General features: G+C 45.2%; 1 protein-coding gene across 2 annotated transcripts in view; it reads left to right on the plus strand.

Annotated features, from left to right (window-relative positions):
- The first annotated feature begins 631 nt into the window (after nt 1-631).
- LOC115127641 (carbonic anhydrase 4-like) overlaps nt 632-15833 on the plus strand; it is a 34842-nt gene continuing 19640 nt past the window's right edge. Inside the window, exons 1-8 of one of the 2 annotated variants that reach the window (XM_065013592.1) lie at nt 632-727; nt 8957-9023; nt 9115-9141; nt 9309-9479; nt 9624-9772; nt 10398-10493; nt 10607-10685; nt 10859-11025. In XM_065013592.1, the coding sequence (XP_064869664.1) occupies nt 8957-9023; nt 9115-9141; nt 9309-9479; nt 9624-9772; nt 10398-10493; nt 10607-10685; nt 10859-11025 (756 nt within the window). In that variant the 5' untranslated portion in view covers nt 632-727. Of the gene's footprint in view, nt 728-7284; nt 7310-8956; nt 9024-9114; nt 9142-9308; nt 9480-9623; nt 9773-10397; nt 10494-10606; nt 10686-10858; nt 11026-15833 lie in introns of those variants that run through there. The other variant, XM_065013593.1, reaches the window with a different exon arrangement.

Genomic DNA, 15833 nt, shown 5'->3' on the forward strand with positions numbered 1-15833 from the left:
ACAGTTTATATCAGTGAGTGGTGTAGGTTGTAATGGAAAAGGTGGAGAGACAACCCAGCTAGCACCTAATGTTCTGAGAACCATGTTTCTTACAGCTTGAAGAGTGTGGTTGTCCGGTGGTTATTTTGCATAGTAGGATAGTATCTTGGCTGTGGAACATTCTCAGCATAATGAGAAAGAAGAATTAACAACATGTTATTTTCTTCTCAATAGAAAAAGAGAGGAACGGAGGAAAGATTGCTTCCTTTGAAGCTGGACAGTTTTTCTTCTGAAGAGAGCAAACATGCTTTTATCCAGTAGGGAGTCAAGGGGTATGAAGATATTCCCTTCATCTATATTAATCTATGGAATTTGTTTCTATGTCAGGTTGCAAATAAAGTGCATTGTGGATGTATTTTGTTGTATTGTTTAAAACACTATGATGAACTAGACCAAATAGCCTACTGTTGAATCATGCCACTTTGTTTAGGTTGACTGGTTGTGCTGCCATGAGGACTATTTACAATTAAGGTTCCAGTTAGTCTTTCTGTCTTTCTTTTTTTTTACTGTAGGCCTACTGCTCTAAAGTTAGCCCAGGTGAAAGAAGCCTCAACATACACCCCCCCCCCAAGGTGATCAAAGGAGGCGTGTTTAGTTTAGCTAGTTGAGGTGTGCGACTGAATAAAAAGAGGAAGGATGGGAGGCTGAGCGCACAGGACGGACAGGTGAAGACAGGTGTGGCTTCAAGGTAAGATCATTCTGGCATTGATGCAAACAGACATTGATGCCACAATATGCCCTGCTTTTAAGATATGATGGGTTCTATTTTAACAAAACTAACGCAATGGTAAATCTAAGCGCTGGCGGTAGGGCTATACAGTAGGTTTGGGGGTGTGTCAGATACAGTGGGGCAAAAAAGTATTTAGTCAGCCACCAATTGTGCAAGTTCTCCCACTTAAAAAGATGAGAGAGGCCTGCAATTTTCATCATAGGTACACTTCAACTATGACAGACAAAATGAGAAAAAAAAATCTGGAAAATCACATTGTAGGATTTTTAATGAATTTATTTGCAAATGATGGTGGAAAATAAGTATTTGGTCAATAACAAAAGTTTATCTCAATACTTTGTTATATACCCGTTGTTGGCAATGACAGAGGTCAAACGTTTTCTGTAAGTCTTCACAAGGCTTTTCACACACTGTTGCTGGTATTTTGGCCCATTCCTCCATGCAGATCTCCTCTAGAGCAGTGATGTTTTGGGGCTGTTGCTGGGCAACACAGACTTTCAACTCCCTCCAAAGATTTTCTATGGGGTTGAGATCTGGAGACTGGCTAGGCCACTCCAGGATCTTGAAATGCTTCTTACGAAGCCACTCCTTCGTTGCCCGGGCGGTGTGTTTGGGATCATTGTCATGCTGAAAGACCCAGCCACGTTTCATCTTCAATGCCCTTGCTGATGGAAGGAGGTTTTCACTCAAAATCTCACGATACATGGCCCCATTCATTCTTGCCTTTACACGGATCAGTCGTCCTGGTCCCTTTGCAGAAAAACAGCCCCAAAGCATGATGTTTCCACCACCATGCTTCACAGTAGGTATGGTTTTCTTTGGATGCAACTCAGCATTCTTTGTCCTCCAAACATGACGATTTGAGTTTCATCTGACCATATGACATTCTCCAAATCTTCTTCTGGATCAACCAAATGCTCTCTAGCAAACTTCAGACGGGCCTGGACATGTACTGGCTTAAGCAGGGGGACACGTCTGGCACTTCAGGATTTGAGTCCCTGGCGGCGTAGTGTGTTACTGATGGTAGGCTTTGTTACTTTGGTCCCAGCTCTCTGCAGGTCATTCACTAGGTCCCCCCGTGTGGTTCTGGGATTTTTGCTCACCGTCCTTGTGATCATTTTGACCCCACGGGGCGAGATCTTGCGTGGAGCCCCAGATCGAGGGATAATTGCTCCCACAGTTGATTTTGTTCAAACCAAGCTGCTTACCTATTGCAGATTCAGTCTTCCCAGCCTGGTGCAGGTCTACAATTTTTTGTTTCTGGTGTTCTTTGACAGCTCTTTGGTCTTGGCCATAGTGGAGTTTGGAGTGTGACTGTTTGAGGTTGTGGACAGGTGTCTTTTATACTGATAACAAGTACAAATGGGTGCTATTAATACAGGTAACGAGTGGAGGACAGAGGAGCCTCTTAAAGAAAAAGTTACAGGTCTGTGAGAGCCAGAAATCTTGCTTGTTTGTAGGTGACCAAATACTTATTTTCCACCATAATTTGCAAATAAATTCTTTAAAAATCCTCAATGTGATTTTCTGGATTTTTTCCCTCATTTTGTCTGTCATAGTTGAAGTGTACCTATGATGAAAATTACAAGCCTCTAATCTTTTAAGTGGGAGAACTTGCACAATTGGTGACTGACTAAATACTTTTTGCCCCACTGTATACTGTATGTGTGCTATTTTTATTTTATGGACGCAGATGCTGGCAGTGGCGTGAAAGGTCTGGGTTTTTATGAATAAACAAGTTGTGTGTGTGTCGAGGCTTGGTCCGTCACTGGCTGGCCAATCATTACATGCTCCATGGCTAAATATGTGGTTTCTTCCAATTACTTATTGTATTGTTTGTATTGCATTGTCATCGACTTCAATTTGAATGTTAGTCCGTTATAGCCTAGTTCTTAAATTGCCTTCCTCATATTTGAAAAATATGTTGAACATGTTTGTAGTCCACATTGTTCTAACTGCATTGCTTCAATATGGGGGGCACTCAGAGTCTGAGCAGGGGTGGCCGAACACAGGCGCCATGGAGGTTGGAGTGGGGATTTCATTTTAAAAATTTAATTTGACCTTTATTTAACTTGGTAAGTCAGTTAAGAACAAATTCTTATTTACAATGACAGCCTACCCTGGCCAAACCCGTATGATGCTGGGCCAATTGTGCGCAGCCCTGTGGGACTCACATTCATGGACGGATGTGATGCAGCCTGGTTTCAAACCAGGTACTGCAGTGACAGCCTCACTCTAGGCTCCCGTGTGGTGGGTCACCAGGTGCACAGAGACTGTTTCGGGTTACCAGGTGCACCGAGCATGTTTCAGGTTACCAGGTGCATGTGGTTCCTGACAGCGGAAATATAGACGTCTTAGTGTCTGGGGAGGGGTGCTTAAGTTTGGTTGCCCCGTTTCGCCTGGTGGGCAAGGTTATGGAGATGGCTGAGGCCCGGTCGGGATGTGAGGATGGGTGATGCCCAGTGAGATGTTGACCGGTGTCGACCGGGTTGTCAACCGGTTAGGGAGAGTAGGTGTGTAGGCCTGGAGGTCTGTAGTTCCAGGGAGTAAGCTATATGTTCTCAGGCCCAGGGAGAGAGCAGGCAGGCAGGGAGTGTAGGCCTAGAGTTCTGGAGTCAGAGGTCACCAGGTCAATGGGGGCCTGGCTAGAGGCCCAAATTAATAGGTGTGTGAGTGACACTGTCCTTCAGGGGAACAGAGCAGGCAATTAATGTAAAATCGTGTGAGATTAAAATGGACTAACCAAAATGGACTAGCATCTAAAAGGCTTGTCAGTTGATATTCTGAAAGTAGTTTGAGGGTTGTAGGTCACATGACCAGGGAACTATTGAAATGTAAAAGGTTTAAAAAATGAATGTATGAGTGAGATTAAATTTGACAAACTAAAGGGTGTACAATATAGAACCTTGGTTGAGTCCAGTAGGTCACATGTAGGTCACATGACCAAGAAGCTTTTGAAATGAGAATGTTTGAAAAATTAATGTAAAATCTTGTGAGATGAAAATGGACAAACTAAAAAGTGTGCAATATAGAAGGGTAGTCAGTGGACATTCTGAACCTTGTTTAAGGTCAGTAGGTCACATGACCGAGGAGCTATTGAAATTCAAATGTTTGCAAAATTAATCTAAAACATGTGAGATGAAAATGGACAAACTAAAGGGTGTGCAATGTGTAGTCCCACCGAGTGTACATTCTGAAACTTGTTTGAGGTCAGTAGGTCACATGACCAAGGACCTTTTGAAATTAGAAATATTGAAAAACATTGAAAATCAATGTAAATCGTTTGAGATGGAAATGGACAAACAAAAGGTTGTGCTACATATACGGCTACTCAGTGGATATTCTGAACGTAGCTTGAGGGTTGTAGGTAATAAGACTAAGGAGCTATTGAAATTGTAATCTTAAAAAAAAAAAGCAAAATCTCATGAGATGCAAATGGACAAAAAAAGGATGTCCAATGTGTAGGCCCACTGAGTGTACATTATGAACCTTGTTTGAGGTGTTTATTTTAATTTAATTTAATTAGGTAAGCTAGTTGAGAATAAGTTCTCATTTACAACTGCGACCTGGCCAAGATAAAGCAAAGCAGTGCGATACAACAACAAAACAGAATTACACATGGAATAAACAGGCATACAGTCAATAACACAAAATAAAAAATACAAAAAATAAAGTCTATATACAGTGTGTGCAAATGGCGTGAGGAGGTAAGGCAATAAATAGGCCAATAAATAGCGAAGTAACTACAGTTTAGCACTGGAGTGATAAATAGCAGATGATGATGTACAAGTAGAAATGCTGGTGTGCAAAAGAGCAGAAAAGTAAATAAAATGAGGATGAGGTAGGTAGATTGGGTGGGCTATTTACAGATGGGCTATGTACAGCTGCAGCGATCGGTTAGCTGCTCAGATAGCTGATGTTTAAAGGTAGTTAGGGAAATATAAGTCTCCAGCTTCAGCAATTTTTCCAATTCGTTCCAGTCATTGTCAGAAGAGAACTGGAAGGAAAGGTGGCCAAAGGAGGTGTTGTCTTTGGGGATGAGCAGTGAGATGTACCTGGGTGGGTATTGTTATCGTGACCAGTGAGCTGAGATAAGGCGGAGCTTTACTTAGCGTAGACTTATAGATGACCTGGAGCCAGTCGGTCTGGCCACGAGTATGTAGCGAGGGCCAGCCAACTAGAGCATACAGGTCGCAGTGGTGGGTGGAATAAGGGGCTTTGGTGACAAAACGGATGGCACTGTGATAGACTGCATCCAGTTTGCTGAGTAGAGTATTGGAAGCTATTTTGTAAATGACATCGCCGAAGTAGAGGATCGGTAGGATAGTCAGTTTTACGAGGGTATGTTTGGCGGTGTGAGTGAAGGAGGCTTTGTTGCGAAATAGGAAGCCAATTCTAGATTTACATTTGGATTGGAGATGTTTAATATGAGTCTGGAAGGAGAGATTACAGTCTAGCCAGACACCTAGGCATTTGTAGTTGTCCACATATTCTAAGTCAGAATCGTCCAGAGTAGTGATGCTAGTCAGGCGGGCGGGTGCGGGCAGCGAACGGTTTAAAAGCATGCATTTGGTTTTACTAGCTTTTAAGAGCAGTTTGAGGACACGGAAGGAGTGTTGTAATGGCATTGAAGCTCGTTTGGAGGTTAGATAGCACAGTGTCCAAGGACGGGCCGGAAGTATATAGAATGGTGTCGTCTGCGTAGAGGTGGATCAGGGAATCGCCCGCAGCAAGAGCAACATCATTGATATATACAGAGAAAAGAGTCGGCCCGAGGATTGAACGCTGTGGCACCCCCATAGAGACTGCCAGAGGACCGGACAGCATGCCCTCCGATTTGACACACTGAACTCTGTCTGCAAAGTAATTGGTGAACCAGGCAAGGCAGTCATCCGAAAAAACGATGCTACTGAGTCTGCCGATAAGAATATGGTGATTGACAGAGTCGAAAGCCTTGGCAAGGTCGATGAAGACGGCTGCACAGTACTGTCTTTTATTGATTGTGGTTATGATATCGTTTAGTAGCTTGAGCGTGGCTGAGGTGCATCCGTGACCAGCTCGGAAACCGGACTGCACAGCGGAGAAGGTACGGTGGGATTCTAAATGGTCAGTGATCTGTTTATTAACTTGGTTTTCAAAGACTTTAGAAAGGCAGAGCAGGATGGATAAAGCTCTATAACCGTTTGGGTCTAGAGTGTCACCCACTTTGAAGAGGGGGATGACCGCGGCAGCTATTCAATCTTTAGGGATCTCAGGCGATACGAAAGAGAGGTTGAACAGACTGGTAATAGGGGTTGCAACAAACAACAAATATTGCAACAAAGATAGTTTTAGAAAGAGAGGGTCCAGATTGTCTAGCCCAGCTGATTTGTACGGGTCCAGGTTTTGCAGCTCTTTCAGAACATCTGCTATATGGATTTGGGTGAAGGAGGAGCTGGGGAGGCTTGGGCAAGTAGCTGCGGGGGGTGCCAAGCTGTTTTTCGGGGTTGGGGTAGCCAGGAGGAAAGCATGGCCAGCCGTAGAGAAATGCTTATTGAAATTCTCGATTATCGTGGATTTATCGGTGGTGACAGTGTTACCTAGCCTCAGTGCAGTGGGCAGGTGGGAGGAGGTGCTCTTATTCTCCATGGACTTTACAGTGTCCCAAAACTTTTTGGAGTTAGAGCTACAGGATGCAAATTTCTGTTTGAAAAAATGTAAATAAATAATTTAAAATAGTTTGAGATGTAAACCGAAAAAAAGTGTGTGCAATGTGTGTCTATGCCATCGGGTTAGCTGGAACCCGTTTTAAACGTTTTAGGAGTAATGGTTTACCTCTTAGGGCTATGGCTTACTTTTTCAAACATTCTGTTAAAAATCGCGCAACATTTCAGCGTCCTGCTACTCATGCCAGGAATATAGTATATGCATATGATTAGTATGTGTGGATAGAAAACACGCTGACGTTTCTAAAACTGGTTAAATCACGGCTGTGACTATAACAGAACGTGTGTTTAGTCGAAAAGCCCAAGGAAAACTGATCACCAAAAAGTGGAAAAAATATCAATGCGCCACTTGCATGTATTGTCTATGGCACAGCAAAATACATGGCTCCGAGATTACAAGTCCTACAGCTTCCACACGATGTCGCCAGTCTTGGCAATTGCCTGGGGGTTGTTCCTTGGTCAAACGAAGAAGAAAGACCCCATACCATCCGGTGTACGACAGGATGTTTTGGAAGAGAGATTTCCGACCATGATTTGAAGACGTTGAGCTATTGAATACACATCGCCCCGTGATCAATTTGATAGATTATTAACGTTTACTAATACCTAAAGTTGGATTACAAAAGCATTTTGAAGTGTTTTGTGAAAGTTTATAGGCAACTTTTTTAATTTAAAAAAATGACGTTGCGTTTTGAAACTGTGTTTTTTTCTGGATCACACAGTTTTCATAGATGGATATTTTGGGTATATATGGACCGATTTAATCGAGAAAAAAAAGACCCAATAGTGATGTTTATGGGACATATAGGAGTGCCAACAAAGAAGCTCGTCAAAGGTAATGAATGTTTTATATTTTATTTCTGTGTTTTGTGTAGCGCTGGCTATGCTAATTCTTTTGTTTACGTCCCCTTCAGGTATTTCGGGGTGTTGCATGCTATCAGATAATAGCTTCTCATGCTTTCGCCGAAAAGCATTTTAAAAATCTGACTTGTTGGCTAGATTCATAACGAGTGTAGCTTTAATTCAGTACCTTGCATGTGTGTTTTAATGAAAGTTTGAGTTTTAGCGAGTACTATTAGCATTTGGCGTTGCGCATTTCCATTTCCTGTTGGCTAGGGGGGACGCAGACGTCTCACTTATCCCTAAGAGGTTTTTAAGAGCTATCGAAATGTGAACATTTTGATTTGTCACTATTTTGACGGTCCCTCAGTGCTGTTTGTGGATGTAAGGAAAACTACAGGTGAATATGAGTTGAATATCCAACTTGAATCTGTCTTTACCTCGGTATTATGAACTGCGGTACGGTTAATACCGGCTTTTTGTGGGTCTTAACTTCCCATTAGTGCTGTATGAAAATGGCACCTTTGTGTCAGTTTAAAAGGACACACCTCAAATATTGCCACCCCTCTCCCTCAGCACAAGTGAGCTGATGTTAGACAGCTAAATTTCCGTACCTGGCGTTCAGAATGGAAAATGCCAGTGTGCAAGTCTTTACTTAACGAAATTGCAAACTATAATGTCCGTTTGACACTTGCGCCTCTTTACCGTGAGACGAAAATAGAGCCCAACATGTTTTAAGTGGTGCCCATCTCATTTATTTGGCCTGGCTAATACATTATTTGTTTGTTTTCAGGCTGCCTAGTAATTAACCAAGGTATGAATTGTATAGAGTGTGGGGTTGGGGTCTCCAGTCATGTAAAAAAATATTTAAAAATACGATTGCACTATGAAATATTTATAATTGCTCCCATCTGTCACTTGCACTTATGTTAGCTTTTTTCAAAAGCATCAGAACCAACCGAACATTTCAACTACAAAAACATTCTCAGTAAAAGATTATAGAAACGTTTTACTTGCTATAATAACAAAATCATTTTAATGAATTGCATTTATATAGCTCCTTTCTGGATGCTTAAAGCGCTCACCTCATCCACCACCAATTTGTAGTACCCACATGGATGATGCAGGCAACCACTTGTGCCAGAACGCTCAACACATATCAGCTATCAGGTGGATAAGTGAGGAGTGATATATGCCAATTAGGAATGAGAGGGATAATTACATAGCAATGATGGAAATGGGGCCAAGTTGATCATTTATGGATTATGATGATGATGATAAAAAAATATTAAATAACGCAATAATCCACATTATAATTCACATTTCCTGTTGCTGCAGGATTATTTTCCTGCTGTCGCAAACTGGGTCAAATTAAGATCCTACATCTGTAGCCAGGACATCGGGTTAACACCCCTACTCGCTATGACTATGAAATGTGGTTGTTTATCTACCTTAGTTGAATTACCTGACTAAGTTGCTCTAGATAAAATCGTCAACTAAAAATCTAAGTTTGTGGGATGTTGAAATCAAGGCCAGGGCGGACTGACCAAATTTTAACCACATTTCAACATCCATGGCTCTTCCAAAGTCGGTCGGTGCATAGTGGTCTCTCTATTCATAATTTCCTATACCTCGCTTTCAGATGAATCGACTTGTGGTTATCGTTGCGACACTCTTTGTCCCCACTACATACGGTGCTGCAGGCGGTTGTAAGTGATTATTCTATTATTTTGTTGGACTGTGACTCTTCTATCAATGTTGTGACTCTGCATAACTTTTTCCCTTCTTCAATTGTAACAGTGTGGTGTTACCATGATCCTAGTTGTGGTAAGTATTGATTTTACCCACTGATTACAGTGTAATTTCTACTCACAAATTGAAGTGATTGCGATAGCAGTGGATAATAGACTAGAGAATTGATGTATTAGCATATTATATGACCCTTATAAAACGATGGTACATTGACACCATGGTATGATTGATTCCACGTTAAGATGACACCACTTGGTCTGCCATTGTCACTGAACATTGCAATGGATCCCGTCAGTCTCCCATCAACATCGTCTCTGCATCAGCAGTGGGCGATGAAACCCTGACTGCCTTCACTTTCACTAAATACGGAGACAACTCCACAATGAACAAGATCAAGAACACTGGCAAAACTGGTGAGGAGAATGGATGGATGCCTTGCTTTCTCAATCCATGCACACAAAGTCCCACTTGAGGAAAATGTATGTACTAAACCAGGAACCTTCATTTTCGAAATGTAACCAATTCCTCTCCTATTGTTCCTCCTCTCTTTCTTCCAGTCAAAGTGACGCTCACGAGTGGTGTCCAGGTTACAGGTGGGGCACTGTCTGAGGCCTATGACAGCCTGCAGTTTCACCTCCACTGGGGGAATGGTACCTCAGTACCTGGGTCGGAGCACACAGTGGATGGAACCCGCTACCCCATGGAGGTATGGAAAGGTTCAACACAACATTGCTGCGTTCTGATTCTCTAACCTTCTCCAGAAATATGCCCCCTCCCTTCCACACTCCCACTTCTTGGATTTGTGAAAGCATGGCTGGAAGGAATTTCCACCATATTCCAAACACTAATCCATTCCTTTTAAAATCATGCAGGGAAGAGTGTATGCGTGCACTTCGGGAGAAGGGTTGAGATTCTGAATGTAGCCCATGTCACATGGGGTGACACTTCTCATACCGATGCACATATACCACACTGCAATGGACCAATGTCAAGGTCTTCATTTAGCCTTAGTCCAGTCTGAATTATTCCCCTCCAGCCAAACTGCATCCCTGCCACTTGGTTTACTATAAATCTGACAGGTGGGGAAATGTAACCTCTCTCAAATTAATAAATGGTGCAAAAGTCCACTGTTGTACTGAGCTCATGAGGCATTTATACATTCCTTTCCTCAAGAATCGGAGCATATATATATCATTAAATGACATTTCTTTTGAACAGCTGTAAGTATGGCAGATTGTAGTCTACCTTTTTAAATGTATCATTCCAATATTTTAATTTTCCAATCGATTCAGATAACTTTTATAGATCATCTGTTATGCTTCACCTTTCAGATGCACATAGTAAATGCCAAGTCGTCGCTCAATGGCAATACGACCGCGGCCGTTGCAGACGACACGGGACTCGCTGTTCTTGGCTTCTTCATAAAGGCGAGTGGATGGTTTAACCTTCCTAGAAATGGCATCCATTTTTCCACTGTAGATTGGGCATTTCAGTGTTTTATTGCTGTTTTTGTTTATAAAGTCAATCTTGTTCCATAAAGGCCATGCCGAGTAATGTGACTGGTTCACCAGCAGCCTGGAATACTCTGACATCATACTTGGCCAACATCACACTAAAAGGTGAGAGGAGAGATTTAACTGGTTCTGATTTGATCAAGAACTACTTCCTCGAAATAAAGTTTGGAAGAGGATTTGGGTTTAATTTTTCTCTTTGAATTCAACATTTGTATTTTTCTTGTTCCATTTCAGTACCATATTATTTTGGTATATGTTTTATTTCTCTCTTCCTCCAGATGAGTATATAAACATTACTCATGATGCTTTTTCATTGGATGAGCTCCTGGAAGGGGTGGACCGCACTAAATACTACCGTTACCTTGGATCCCTGACCACTCCAAACTGCAACGAGGCTGTGGTGTGGACCGTGTTCAAGGACCCTATCAAAGTCAGTCAGGATTTGGTGAGTTTGTGCAACAATTTCACAATAAACTGAATACAATTTCTACTTACCAGGAAATAAACATGGCTCCGACAAGAAACATGGACTGTATTCAAATATCTTCAAGTGCAGGATCCATTCCTTATCCATTCTGCTTTTGAAATATTATCACAGTAATGATTCCGAAATAATACCGGCCTGAGGAAAGACACATGGAACAAGGGGTTAATACGGTAATCAGGGGGAGCTGTAATCTATAACAAACCTTGTTCAGTCTCCTCAGGACGTTGAATGGCCCCACAAACCGCGGACCCAGCTTCTGGCAGGGCAGGTGGAGGGGCAGGTGGAGGGTCGAGAGCCAGACCCGGTCCCCCGGCGCGAACACCGGGGCCTCACTGCGGTGGCGGTCGGCGCTCTCCTTCTGCCACCAGATGGCCCGTTGCAGGTGCACATGGGCAGCGTCCCTTGTCTCCTCCGAGCACCGAAACCACTCATCCCCTGCAGGTGCTTCGATCTGGCTCTGATGCCACGGTGCCAGAACCGGCTGATAACCTAGTACGCATTGGAAAGGAGATAGGTTAGTGGAGGAGTAGCGGAGTGAGTTCTGGGCCATCCTTACCCAGGGGATGAAAGCCGCCCACTCCATCGGCCAGTCTTGGCAATAGGACCGCAGATACCTTCCCACATCCTGGTTAATTCTCCCCGCCTGGGCCTCCCGGGTGGTGCAGTGGTTAAAACTTGTTCACGCTACCACGTTCCCCTAGGGCACTAAGGTCAGACGCTCAGACATAAGCAATATTTCTCCGCTATGTTGGAGTCAACAGAAACACAAAATTACAACATAAATATTCCCTTACCTTTGATAGTCTTCGATCATAATGTAGTGGAAGAAGTCATACTTACCCAAAACATCGTTTGGTTTCAATTTGTGTGTCTTTGTATTAGCAAATGGTGCAAGTTCCAGCTGAAATACTACCAAAAATGACTTCTGGTCACGAACAGTTGCGCATCAAAACTTCAAAATTACATATTATATGTCGACTAAACTGGTCAAACTAAGTGCAGAATCAAACTTTAGGATGTTCTAAACGTACAAAACTATTATCTAATCTCTCGGACGAACGTGCTTCTTGGCAGGCGATCTGGAACAAAGGAACGTGTCTCCATAAAGCGCGCTCTCGTAACATTGAATTTTCTCGCGACACTCAGTCTTTTGCCTACCAAAGGCTCAAAACACGCGGGATTTGCACAATTAAACGCTGTACTGAATGAGGACATCTAGTGGAAGACATAGAAAGTGTCTCCAGATCCATAGCTGGTTGGGAAGGGTGGGGGCGATGACGTCAAAGTTGCCCCAAGTTTGAGGCTCCCAAAAATAGTTTGGGAGATTGCCTGCCCTGTGAGTTCTGCTATACTTACAGACATAATTCAAACAGTTGTAGAAGCTTTAGAGTGTTTTCTATCCCATAATAATTATTATATGCATATATTAGCAATTTTGGACAGATTTTCTTTCAGTTTACTATGGGCACGCAATTCCTCCAAAGGGGGCAGTATTCTGCCTAGCCTTAACTGGTTTAAGGGTGCTGTACTGCAGCGCCAGCTGTGCCATCAGACACTCTGCGTTCGCGCCCAGGCTCTGTCTTAACCGGTCGCGACCTGGAGGTCCGTGGGGCAACGCACAATTGGCCTAGCGTCGCCCAGGTTAGGGAGGGGTTGGCCGGTAGGGATGTCCTTGTCTCATCGCGCACCAGCGACTCCTGTGGCGGGCCGGGCGCAGTGCGCGCTAACCAAGGTTGCCAGGTGCATGGTGTTTCCTCCGACACATTGGTGTGGCTGGCTTCTGGGTTGGATGCACGCTGTGTTAAGAAGCATTGCGGCTTGGTTGGGTTGTGTATCGGAGGACGCATGACTTTCAACCTTCGTCTCTCCCGAGCCCGTACGGGAGTTGTAGCGATGAGACAAGATAGTAGCTACTAAAACAATTGGATACCATGAAATTGGGGAGAAAACGGGGTAAAAATGTTTTTTTAAATTCTCTCCACCTGCCCGTTACTCTCGGAATGAAAACCTGAGGTGAGGCTGACCGAAACCCCCAGACATTCCATAAATGCCCTTCAAACCCTGAACGTGAACTGGGGACCCCGATCAGAAACTATATCCTCAGGCACCCCATAGTGCCGGAAGACGTGGGTGAACAGGGCCTCCACAGTCTGTAGGACCGTAGGGAGTCCGGGCAAAGGAAGGAGACGGAAGGACTTAGAAAACCGATCCACAACGACCAGGATCGTGGTGTTTCCTTGTGACGGAGGAAGATCCGTCAAGATATTCACTGATAGGTGTGACCATGGCCGTTGTGGAACAGGTAGGGGTTGTAATTTCCCTCGGGGCAGGTATCTAGGTGCCTTGCACTGGGCGCACACAGAGCAGGAGGAAACATAAACCCTCACGTCCTTAGCCAGGGTAGACCACCAGTACTTCCCACCAACACAGCGCACTGTCCGACCAATGGCAGGATGACCAGAGGAGGGTGACGTGTGGGCCCAATAGATCAAACGGTCGCGGACAGCAGATGGAACGTACAGACATCCAACTGGACGGGCTCTGTACGTAATGCCCGCTCGATGTCCGCATCCACCTCCCACACCACCGGTGCCACCAGGCAAGAAGCCGGAAGTATGGTAGTGGGATCCGTGGACTGCTCCTCTGTGTCATACATCCGGCAAAGTGCGTCTGCCTTAGCGTTCTGGGAACCTGGTATGTAGAGGATAGGGTGAAAACAAAAAGGGTGAAAAACATAGCCCACCCTGCCTGGCGAGGGTTCAAACCCTAACAACCTATGCACCTCCTTTACCATGGTTGGAGTCGGCCAATTACGCACGACTGAGTTGCGGTCATTTTCCATCTCCACCCCTGATGCGGAAAGGCGGTACCCTAGGAAAGAGACGGTCTGTTGGAAGAACAGAAATTTCTCAGCCTTGACGTACAAGTCATACTCCAACAGTCGACCAAGCACCCTGCAGACCAGGGACAGATGCTCGGCGCGTGTAGCGGAGTATATCAGAATGTCAATGAAGACTGCGGGAGCATTCATCAACCCGTACGGCATGACATAGTCATAGTCAATTGACCTCGATAGTCAATACACCGGCGTAAGCCTCCATCCTTCTTCTTCACAAAAAAGAAACTCGAGGAGACAGGTGAAGTAGAAGGCCGAATGTATCCCTGCCCCAGAAATTCGGAGACATATGTTTCCATAGCCGCCGTCTCCTCCTGTAACAGAGGATACAAGTGACTCCTGGGAAGTGCTGCGTCTACCAGGAGATGTATCGCACAATCCCCCCGTTGATGGGCTGGTAGTTGAGTCGCCTTTGTCTTACAGAAGGCGAGAGCCAAATCGGCATATTCAGAGGGGATGTGCAGGGTGGAGACCTGGTTTGGACTTTCCACCGTAGTTGCACCTATGGAAACACCTACACACCTCCCCGAGCACTTACGTGACCATCCCTTGAGAGCCCTCTGTTGCCACGAAGTAGTGGGGCCATGATAGGCCAACGAGGGTAGGCCCAGCACCACGGGAACTGCAGGAGAATCAATAAGGAAGAGACTAATTCTCTCCTTATGACCCTCCTGCGTTATCATGCATAAGGGAGCGGTGGTCTCCCTAATCAGCCCTGACCCTAATGTCCGACTATGTAAGGCGTGCACAGGGAAGGGCATATCAACAGGAACAGTAGGGATCCCTAAACTATGTGCAAATGAACGATCAATAAAGTTCCCAGCTGCGCCTGAATCTACTAGCGCCTTATACTGGGAATGCAGGGAAAACTCAGGAAATTATATGAACACAAGCATGTGAGTAACAGGGAGCTCTGGATGAGTTGGGTGCCTACTCACCTGGGATGATCCAACAGTGCCCTGGCTGCTACCTCGACTCCCTGCAGAACCTCCCCAGCAATGACCAGCAGTGTGTACTCTGCGGCCACAGGTGGTGCAGGGAATGCCCCCCCTCCGGTCCCCCTCAGAGCAGCACCTCCTAGCTCCATAGGTATCGGATCGGAGGTGCTGGGGGATGGAACTGACGGACCCCGATCCGGACGTCCACGGGAGGCCAACAGGTTATCCAGCCGGATGGATAGGTCCACCAGCTGGTCAAATGTAAGGGTGGTGTCTCTGCAGGCTAGCTCCCAATGAACGTCCTTGCGTAGACTACACCTGTAGTGGTCGATCAGGGCAAAGTCTTGTGTGCTCCTCATCCTCTGTCTAAGATGAAACAAGCGTTCCCCCGCCGCTCTTCCTTCAGATCGAAAACCGCCCGGAAGCGGCGGGTGAAATCCTCATAGTTGTCCAACGTCGCTCCTTCCTTTCCCCAGACGGCGTTGGCCCAATTCAAGCGCTTTCCCAGATACACAGGAGATGAGGGCGTTCACACCCTCGCGTCCCGAAGGAGCCGGGTGTACGGTTGCCAGGTATAGCTCCAGCTGGACTAGGAACCTCTGGCACCCAGCAGCCATCCCATCATATTCCCTCGGGAGCTCGAGCCGAATCCCACTGGGTTTAGGTGAAGGAGGGGTGGACAGCGGTGTGGCTTGTTGTGGGAGCTGGGGTGATGATGATGGGGTTGCTGGAAAACCCCCTCTCTCCCATCGCTCCATGGTTTGCAGCACGTGATCCATGGCTGTGCCGAGACTTCGCAACATAGTGACGTGCTGCTGGACGCTGTCCTCCACAGGTATAGGAGGGCTGTGTGCACCTGCTGACTCCATTAGGTCGGGTGCGTGTTTCTGTCAAATGTCTAGGTGATGCTGGTAAGGCGGAGTCAGGCTCAG

This window comes from Oncorhynchus nerka, linkage group LG9b (assembly GCF_034236695.1).
Source record: "Oncorhynchus nerka isolate Pitt River linkage group LG9b, Oner_Uvic_2.0, whole genome shotgun sequence".
In the NCBI taxonomy this organism is placed as follows: Eukaryota; Metazoa; Chordata; class Actinopteri; order Salmoniformes; family Salmonidae; genus Oncorhynchus; species Oncorhynchus nerka.